This window comes from Vicia villosa, linkage group LG2 (assembly GCF_029867415.1).
Source record: "Vicia villosa cultivar HV-30 ecotype Madison, WI linkage group LG2, Vvil1.0, whole genome shotgun sequence".
In the NCBI taxonomy this organism is placed as follows: domain Eukaryota; kingdom Viridiplantae; phylum Streptophyta; class Magnoliopsida; order Fabales; family Fabaceae; genus Vicia; species Vicia villosa.
This window is the reverse complement of record NC_081181.1, coordinates 127,941,606-127,952,397: the sequence shown is the minus strand read 5'-3', so window position 1 is coordinate 127,952,397 and position 10,792 is coordinate 127,941,606. Positions and strand designations below refer to the sequence as shown.

The 10,792-nt window shown below is 33.5% G+C and overlaps 2 protein-coding genes across 2 annotated transcripts; one reads left to right on the top strand and one right to left on the bottom strand.

Moving 5' to 3' along the window:
* Positions 1-417: 417 nt before the first annotated feature.
* LOC131649980 (zinc finger BED domain-containing protein RICESLEEPER 1-like) lies at positions 418-2,401 on the bottom strand. Its single transcript, XM_058919723.1, has 5 exons — positions 1,977-2,401; positions 1,607-1,889; positions 672-1,434; positions 491-560; positions 418-421 (listed from the first exon to the last, which is right to left on the bottom strand). The coding sequence occupies exons 1-5, from the start codon at positions 2,399-2,401 to the stop codon at positions 418-420; spliced, it is 1,545 nt and encodes a 514-aa protein (XP_058775706.1).
* A 5,338-nt stretch (positions 2,402-7,739) lies between these two features.
* On the top strand, positions 7,740-10,077 carry LOC131652048 (uncharacterized). The gene is made up of 5 exons (XM_058921823.1): positions 7,740-7,899; positions 8,255-8,399; positions 8,578-8,671; positions 9,574-9,654; positions 9,750-10,077. Exons 1-5 carry the CDS (start codon positions 7,866-7,868, stop codon positions 9,885-9,887), a joined length of 492 nt encoding a protein of 163 aa, XP_058777806.1. The 5' UTR covers positions 7,740-7,865; the 3' UTR covers positions 9,888-10,077.
* The last annotated feature ends 715 nt before the right edge of the window (positions 10,078-10,792 follow it).

The window sequence follows — 10,792 nt, the reverse complement described above, 5'->3', positions numbered from 1 at the left end:
ATTTTCAAACAACGTATTTTCAAAACTTCTCATCTATTTTCAAAACTTTCATCTGGTATTTGAAGGGCATTATTCCCGGTGAAACTCTTCAGAGACCTATGTGACATATTGTCCATCTTCACTTCTTCTATTTTCAAATCAATAAAGCATTTAAAAAGTGAGCTAAGCAATTAAGAGCCCATGGATAACCATGGATACACAGGGTGCTTAAAACCTTCCCTTTGTATAACCAACCCCCCGAACCCAAAATCTGTCAAAAGGTCTTTCCTGTTCTTTTATGCCTTTCCTAAATGTTGGACAAAATAAAAGTCGGTGGCGACTCTTGCAAAAATAAAAAAAAATAAAAAAAATGAGAGCAAGGAGTCAGTTCGCCTCAAAAAAACCGAGTTACAGTAACCCAAACAACTTTCCATCAATTCAGCTGTATTAAAAAGTAAATTAAAGTTAAATAAAACATCAAAGCTTAAAACTATTACACTAAATGAAGTACAGAATACCTTCATCGTCAGACTCCATTTCATTCAACACAGTAGCAATTTCTTCTGTAACTCTAGAAGTTTCTATATATATCACATGTAGAAGAAAAAAATTAGTTCACTTACCAAAGTAGCAATACATTATATAACAAGTAAATTAAGGTAGAAAATAAAGATTATTTGACAATGACATACCATTATTCTGAGCAGCCCATAGCCAACTCCTAGCACACATCAAAGCCTCTACGGTAGTCCAGTTAAGTCGGCTACGATGAAGACTCAATATTCGACCACTATTACTGAAGGCCGATTCAGAAGCTACTGTAGAGATAGGAATAACTAACACATCTCTTGAGATTGCTTGAAGTGTTGGATACACAACTCCATTTACCTTCCACCAATTCAAAATATCAAATTCTGGAGTTTTTTTTATAACCGGCTCCTTCAAATGATGATCCAACTCATACTTAACACTTGAACTTGAGTTGTCTGCAATCGTCTCAATGTATGCATCAAATTCAGCCTCATCATCAACAACAGTAGTTGTACCAATGGATGGAGAAGTAGGTTGTGCATCTCTAAGTTTAATCTGTTGATAATCATTGAGCAAATCATAACACATCTCTCTGATTCTACTAACTTGTGCACTTGAATCTTCACCATACAACTTAGGAAACCAGAAATTAAGTACAGCCATCTTCTTCCTAGGATCCAAAACTGCATCAACTCCCATCATATCATGAACACCACTCCAATAATTTTGAAATTTTTTCATCATTTTTGTGGCCATAACCTCAATAATTGAATTGGAGGACATTTTCCATTCCTCTATTGCCAACTTAATCTTACAAATCTTAGGAAAGTACAAGTTGGCAGTTGGATATTTTGTACCAGAAATCAACTCAGTTACTTCATTAAACAATTTCAAGCACTCACAAACATCTTTGGCAAATTTCCACTATGAATTAGTTGGCAAACAAGTGTATAATGGCAATATCAAGCATCTTATATGTGCTAATCCATCTTGTTGGACAATCTAGAGCTAACTTTCTAGTGCAAACAATTCTTAATTGTCTAGCGGTATCTTCAAATTTTTCATGCCTTTTAGGTGTAGCACTCTAAAATCCTACACTATCCCAAATATTTTCTATTCCATCCTTAATCACTTGTATCCCCTCCTGAACAATTAAAATAAGGATGTGTGCACAACAACACATATGTAACAAAGACCCATCCATTATCAAACTTTCCAACGACAACTTATCCTTAATTTTCCTAATCATGGAGTCATTTGTGCTACAATTATCTAAAGTAACAGTACAAAGCTTTGAATCAATGTTCCAGTCCATTAAACAATTAACAAGTGCTTCAGCAAGTCTTTCACTAGTGTGAGGGGCTGGAACATAAATGAACCTAATATAATAATATTTACACTCAATCATATTATCATTAAGAACATAAAAAAGATACAATTAAGTCATAAAATATAAACTTTGTTACCTCAAGATTTGACTCTGTAAAGTCCACGAGCCATCAATATAGTGAGCCGTAAGTTCCATATACCCTTTTTTTTTGCTTGAAGTCCACATATCTGTGGTAACCGCCACTCTTCCTTCATGGCTATCTAACATCTTCGTAGCATATTTTTTCTCAAAATCATAAACTTTCAATACCTCCTTCTTGATTGTGTTTCTGGTAGGAACTTTAAACAATGGTTGGAGAGAAACAAATACTCTTTTAAGACTAACGTGATCCACAATTGACAGTGGATAATCGTGCATAATAATAGCTTCAGCAATCAACTTCTTCACATTTTCTGGATTATAAGTTCCAATTCCCAACTCTTGCTTTCCTTCTGAAATAGTAGGCAGGAGAAATGGTTGTCCTTTGTCATGGTTTCTATTCTTGATCTTTTTTGAATACATCTTAAGATATGTCTTTTCAAGTGATTTGTTCCATTCTTTAAAATGCCACTAAGTTGTTTTTTACACCATATGCATTCAGCTTTATCTTGTCCACTCACTTTCGTCTTTTTAAATTCTTGCCACACACTACTTCTTAGTTTATTTAATGAAGGTTCTAGGCTTGTATCAATTTATTCTTGTTCTTGTTGCCCGACATTAGGTGTCAGACTTGGATTAGAAGATACCTCCTGAGTTGGTGGACATGTACTTTCTTGTGTAGGATTAGATGTTCCTTCCGGTTTCGGAGTTGTGTTCACTTGATCCATTTGACCTATTACAAACAACAACACTAAAAATATTCAATAACACATTCAATAACAATACATTCAATCCTGCATAATTGAGTACAAAATTCAGAACCTATCAGGAAACTCGCGAAAGTGTCAAAACTAAAAAAATTTACATTTTTTTCTCTAACAATGTCAAACTTGCTACAATTTGCTAACAGATACCTACCACCAAACTAAAAAAATTTACATTTGTTTCTCTAATATAGAAGTACCAATGGAATTGAAAAACATTGCTTACTGAGTACAACATTGCTTACTGCGTCTGCATACATATGTATACTGTAGGAATTAAAAAAGTTGAGTTAAAGTTAAGCGAGAATAAAACTAAAAAGCTCTTTTCAACCACATGTAGTCTTAAGGAAAGTGATAAGAATCATAGTAAATGAGGCAATTAAAATAGAGAAGAGCAATGGGCTCTTTAGATGCAGGCCCATGATCATTGAATGAAAATTACCAGCAGGGGGTGTGAATCCATGGGACAAGAGTGTGAATAAAAAAATGGCGATGGGCTTAAGGTTTAGCCCAAGTCAAAGGTTATCATCACAAAAACCCTACAGCAAAAACAAACAAATCGGCCTCCTCCTCAACTTACTTCGCCGCCCAGACTCCCTCATCTCTCTGTATCATGAACACAACAAAACAAACTCTCATCTCTTTCTCACGCTCCCTCTATCACCATTTTTAAATTCTCTCAATGCTTTTTCTTTTATTAATCAACAACAAATTTAAGGCCTTTTCCATTCCAATGACAATCATAGCCATATGACAATTCAAACGCAAGACAACAATGTCGAATCAAGATTTAAGCATAAACACAAGATTTCACAAACAAGAGCAAAGTTTCAATATATACCATGAAAGTCATAGCAATTAACAACATTCAAAGGTAAATCTATCAATAAACTTACCAAACGAAACTGATCCTGAAGGCAACACAGAATCATATTCTATTTTAAGCAACACAGAATCATTTATATTCTATTTTAACCGAGCTAGGACGATTTACAAATGAAACTAAAAGCACAAGAAATCGAATCCAAAACCTACACAAACTAATTTTACTAACAACTACTATTATAAAACAAAAACTTGTCTCTGTTCTCAAATGTTACTCAACTTGAAGATTAAAAACAGTATCTAAGAATGCTTCTCAATCATTGAATCAAAATAGAAAATAGGGAGAAATCTTACCCAAAAACAAGTTGAAAAGGTTGATGATGATGTCGTGACGGAATGGGATAGAACTCAGAAAGGAGAAATCTCTCGCCGTTTCACTTTCACAGTTTCAGAAAGGAGAAATTTAGAAACCCTATTTTTTACACTTATATATATACTTAAGGGCATTTATGTAATTCCATGTATAAACGGGTGTACTTTCGGGTTTCGGGTGCGGATTTCACACTACCCAAACCCGCACCCAAATTTTTGGGTGGCACCCGAACCCAAACTCAGTCAACTCGGGTTTTTACCCGTTGACTCGGGTTCAGGTGCGGGAGGGGCCCGCGGGTATGGGTCTCCTTGCCATCCCTACTTGCAGGTAAAAGTCAAGCCTTGAAGTTTTGATGACAACAACGCATCAACAAATATGAAGTACTCAAAGACAACTATCAACAACTATGAAGTACTCAAACTCAACTATCAACAAATGAAAGATACCAAGTCTTGTCAGTTTGCTTGAGTGAACTGAGTGTTGTAATAAATAAGATAGTAGCTTAAAAATACTAAGGCAACACACACACTCACACACACACACACACACACACACACACACACACACACACACACACACACACACACACTCAAAACCCTTTTCTAAAGAGAACAACAATTTGGAAAATATGCCAAATAGCTTGGGAACCTTAGAAGGCCTGGAGGCGCACGGTTTATCTATTTTAATCGACTAGACTAATGTGTTAATCGATTAATTTAGACAATTTGGCCTAAGCCCTAAACCCTAAACCCTAAACCCTAAGAAAAGAAAAAGGGTTTAGGGTTTAGGGTTTAGGCCAAATTGTCTAAATTAATCGATTAACACATTAGTCTAGTCGATTAAAATAGATAAACCGTGCGCCTCCAGGCCTTTCTTAAACACCCAATCGAATGACAACGAATCCAAAACAAAATATTCCATATGGAAGATCAAAACGGCCATAATCATTAAATTTAATCGATTATGCAAATCAATTAAATAATTAATTAGACCCACAGATCATTTCCATTTTAAGTGATTTTGTTTACTATATAAAGGGGTGACTTCCTCCATTGAAATCATGCCATTTCCAACGATATCATTTTTGTTTGGAATTTATTTCTCTAAACTCTCTCCTTCTCTCTCTAAAAATTCTTTTCTTCACCTTTGGTTGCCTTAGTGCTTTTGAGTGAAATATTATTTGTGAGGAGAACTTTGTAAGTGGTGTGTTGATCTTGGGTAGTCTTAGGGGTATAATACCTTTAAGAAATTAATTTTTCTTTGTTGAGAATAGTTGTAGATCTCAATTGTTGGTTTGTAAAGCTTAGCCGGTGAAAAAGCTTTGGTATTGAAAAGAAACTTGTTCATAGGTTAAGAACAAGATCATTCAGATTCTAAGGTCAAGTTGTATTAAGGTTCATGGGCATTAACCAACAAAAGATCCCAAAACTATAGTGAAAAATCTCAAGAACAATTCTTCGGGACAGGATTAGGCCAACTATTGGCCAAACCTGGATAACTCTCTGGTGCAATCTTTCTATCATTATCCTATTTATATTTCAACAATATACATTATATATTCTTCAGTTACGCTTTATTACTCAAAAAATATTATTAACACGATCTTATTTGAGAAAGGGAAAAATATCCACAAGTTTATAAAAACTACAATTCACCCCCTTCTTGTGCTTGAGGTCACTTGTGCAACACTAACATCCATATAGAGAATTAAGAATTGGAGAAATTCTGCCAACTCTTAAATCTATAGATAAAAACCTTCGTGAATTTCAGGAAAAATCAAGAAGAAAGAAATCATAGAAGATCATCACGAATATCTTATCCTCATGTTCAATAAATAAGAAGTTTCTACATCCGTTGAACAAAAAAGAGGAAAATGTCAACCTTGGGGAGAAACTTAAAGAATAATCTTCAAACGAAGAAGATAACACTTGCTCTAGGCACACTACAAGAAATATAAGTGATAAAAGGAAAAATTAATACATTTGTTTGTTTTGTAGTTTAGAAATCTGAAAAAAAAAAAAAGACTACTTACAGAAACTGATCTAAGTATACAATTCAATAGTCTTTGATCCTGAGAAAGAATGATGATGACAATTGTCAACAATCATGATCAAAGCAAATATGAGAATTTCTTAGTCTTTTGATATATGATGATCGATAAAGTAAATAAGTCTGTAATGAACTTATTTATCTGTTTGTTTACCAACTCTCGCATTCAATGATGTGTGGAGAAAAATACAATTTTGAAGTGTCTTCCCTAAGGGAAATTTTGTCAAGAATTTTCTCTTGACCCAGGTAAAGTTATTTTAAGGTTGAAAATGATCAGTTAATCTGATTAACCCCTTAAAATAGTTATTTCTAAACAATTCTTATATTTTAAATAAATATTATTGATTTATTATTTATTTCTAACCCATAAAATAAGTGTACTCAAGTGTTTTTAGCTTTGTGGCGTAAAAAAAATAAATTAGGGGTGTTAAGAAAGCAATAAAGTCCAGACAACAAATCCAAACATCAAAGAAGTTGGATTGAAGGAATAAAGTCCTTACATCTAATTTTTTTTGGGATATGGTTCTAATAGGGGTGTAATCGGTTCGGGTTGGACCAGTTTTTGGTCAAAAAAGTTCGAATTGGTGATATCTCTGTCGATTTGGTTTGGTTTGGTTCGATTCGATTCGGTTTTTAACATTTTCCAAAAAATGGAACAGAATCAAACTAACCGATTTTCTTCGGTTTGGTTGATCGGCTTACAATATTTTTTCAAACATTATATTCATCGGTGTATTCTCCATTATCGTATTCTTAATTGTATTTTATGCTATTATTTTTTAAAATAATACTACATTTCATTTCATGTAATTTATTTCATGCTTTATTTTTTCAAATAAATTACAAGTTGCTCTTAATTCATACTAAACATTGACATGATTTCCACTGCATAATGAAATACGTTCAATATCAAATATAAAAGTTGACACTTGACATCAGAAAGTTGGGAAGAGATTTGAAAATTTAACATATAGAACACAACAAAACACACATCAATTAACATGTTTCACATATCAAACACACATCAAAACTATTTTGTAACAAGACTAGAAGATTTTTTTTTTTAAAAGAAACAAAAAAGGTAAAACAAAACTGAAAATTAACAAAGAGAACTTGAACAGGAAGAAAGTGATCATAACATATGGGAACAACGACATAGAGAGCAACAATTGTGGCGGATAGCGAGAGAGCAACAATTCAGTGAAAATAAATTTTTGTGACTCGTAATTTTTACTTTTTATGTTTTGGAGCTTGATTTTAGATGCACGTTTTGTTGAAAAGAATAAAGTATAAATAAAGGTAAAGAATTGTTAGATTAATACAAAATTTATTAATAAATAAAATAAAATATTTAAAGCGTAACTATATTCATCTTTTTTACTGTTCTTAAAAATTAAAACCGAAAATCGGAACAAGTATTGATTTAAGAGAAAATGGGTGATGCACTGACAGTGTAAAAAAGTTTTACACTGTCAATCAATCACGACCATGAATCAGGACAAGTCAGACTGTAATTTTAAAAAAACTTATATGACATGGCAAAACGATTTGTTTCTATTGGATGACAGTGTAAAACTTTTTTACACTGTCAGTGCACTACCTTTAACCTCTTGATTTAATTGATCTAATCCACTCAAAGGTAATTTCATTCTCATCTTGGGCATATCACACATTTTTGTTTTCTATTATTTAGATACTTTCTTGTCAAAAAAAAATTATTTAGATACTTTGATTTGGTGGAGATTTGTATTTTTTTTGGTAGACATTATTGTGCACATCGTAATACTCGCCCGATAACTCCATACAAATTACAACACTTCTCTCTCTCTACCCCGCATTTCTTTCTTCATTCACGCTCAAACAAACTCCCTCTCCCATGGCGACTTCTTTCGTGCCACTATCCGTTTCAGGTTTGTTATTTCATCTTTTCATCTTCCTTTTAATTCCAAATAATCAACAACTTCACACAACACCGCGTTTCAGATTAATTTTAAATCTCTTCATCTTAGGGTTTTCGGATTAATTCTTTTACGATTTTGTTAATTTGAATTTCTTCGCTTGTTTTGCTTATACTCAACCAACGGACTCACCGCTACTTTGGATTGTAGTGTAATTATAGTTTTGGATTTTAGATTTTTCGATACTTTCGAGGATTTTTTTAGATTCGCAAATTTTTCATTTCCTTTTTTGTTTTTGGAAATCTGGAATTATGTTTATGATTATTATTACTATGAATATGAGATTTGATTTGATTTGATTTTGCAGTTGGTGGATCTCATCTCAAGTCATCTGATCTGTTTTTAGGAAAGCGTAATTCATCTCTGTTTTTAGGACCTAAGCTTGCTGTTCAAAGGAAATCAAACATTGCGAGCAGAAGGAACCTCGCTTCACCGCTTCGTGCTGAATACCGGTGATGATTAGTTTCATGATTCTTTTATGATTGTTTTGTTTTGTGTTAATTGTCTTTTGAATGCTTAGATTGGTGCACTGGCTGAAACGTTGAATCTGCGTGTATCTTGATCTTATTGGTTGCATATTTTAGAAGATTATATAGATTGTTATTTCCATTAACTGTTTCCTTTGTGCAGTGATGACGGAAGAATTGGAGGCGGGGAATTCGTTGCTGGCTTTCTTCTGGGTGGTGCTATTTTTGGAGCCGTGGCTTATACTTTTGCTCCCCAGGTCATTTCTTCTTACTTCGGTTTTGTTTATTGGGTCTAGATACTTTAACTGAAAACTGTGAATGGTAAATAAGATTGATTATTATATTAGTGAAAAGAAAGAAAAAGGAATAAAGATTAACCATAGACCTTATATGACTAATTTTGTGGGGGGAAAATTAACAAGAAGATGCTGGATCAACGACAGACACTTAGTTACTAACTATAGTTCATTTTGCCGGTTTCTACTTTCCAGTTGATAAAGGTTCTCAATTGAAATACTTGTTTGATTACTATCATATTTTTTAAAAATAAAATGCCTTTGTAAGTTTGTAGACGCTAATGGAAAAGTTAGATGAGAGAGATTTGTGAACTTATATAATCTCATATGGAAAGCTATTATATTAATTGATATAACTCATTGTTGTACAATTGTAATTATTTGAACTCTTTTTATTGTTGTTTGTTGAAAAATTGATGTTAACTAACTCTTCATCATTGTAGTTTTATTACTAGTGCAACAGTTGTTTCATGGTTTGAGAGCTGAATTAACTTTGCAAAGGATAGGAAGAGAGTTGAAGAATTCTCTCTTTTATTTGCAATGTCTCTAATGATAGCAACATGCTGCCATGGTGATGGGTTAAAGACTTATATTCATGTCTATTACTACTCGCGTTTTCATATTTGGATCCTATCTTATCATTATGTCTTACGGACTGGAAGTGTTACTTTAGCAAACCTTTGAATCACTATAAATTATAGTTATATAATTAGTCTACTTTTGTCTCAGCAAAATGTAATCTTTGCATATCTATCTGTTTGTTGTATCACTTTTAGTTTTACTATTTACTCGCAAGAGATATCATTGTTGCCATTTTGAAGGTGCATGTTATGTTATGGTGTTAACTTTAACTTGCCATACAGATCAGAAGAACTTTGCTAAATGAAGATGAACATGGGTTTATGAGGGGCAGAAGACCAAGGTATTATGACGAAGAGCTCGAGGTAATTGGACTTCTCTTGGTTTTATATTCAGTATTTTTGTGTAATTTGAATATGCTGGGTTTGTTTTGATTATGTCATGTTGTTCCTGAAATCAGCCCAAGGAGGCCTTGCTTGAAAAAGTTGGCCAAATAAACGCTGCCATTGATAATATATCTTCACGTCTGAGAGGTAACAACAAGAAAGTGCCTGCTGCTGCCCCTAGAAGAACTGATCCTGAATATGATGGGATATAAGTATTGGTGATCGATTGAATTGGTTATATGTTTCTATGGACAGTGAGAACATACAGTTTGAATTATGGAGCGATATAAATATCAAACTAGCTGTAACCTATTTATTTTTTCTATGACTGGTATCAGGCCACTGTTCAACCCCTTTGTTTTTTGGATTTCACTTGCAAGAAACCAAGCTTCTATTGAATAATTTTGATATACTTTTAAAATTTATCGACTAGTTAAAGAGTTTAAGGTACAAAATAGATTTACAGGGTCATTCAATGGGAATCTATCATCTTGCCATGTAGGTTTATTTTGTAATTGTCTTTTCTCTTCACAATAATCCAGCTTCAACTTGGCTCCTTCCTCAACTTCTTTTCTGCCATCATTATTCTATGTTGGTCTGCTTCATCCAATTTCCCAGCCAAAACGCGTAGTACAAACACTTAACAAGCCAATGAAAGTGACAGCGTTTGGCTTTACACCGGGGGATTCAGAAGCTTTGCTATGGTAAGCAAAAGCAAAATTATAGCGGTCCATGCAATAGTATCAGTTTTATCTATGGAGCTTTGCCATGGTAAGCAAAAGCACAAATTATAGCGGTCCATGAAGTAGTATCATGATCATAGCACTCTCCCCATTAAGGCATTGAATTAGCCCCCTTTTCTTATTGCCTCTACAAGAACTGGAGACAGCAGAGCTTGATTGAAAAATGTTGGTATAGATAAATGAATTCAATAACACTCCTCTAGTTGGTATTTATTGAAAGTTTCAATAGCCATATCGAATGTGCCACTTCGACAATAGCTAGTGATTTTTGCAGTACAAACAAGAATAACTTTTAAAGTTAAAACAGACCTAAAACAACATGTAATCATATATTCTCTTAAGATGTGGGACATCTTTGCTTGTTCTCTTCAAAT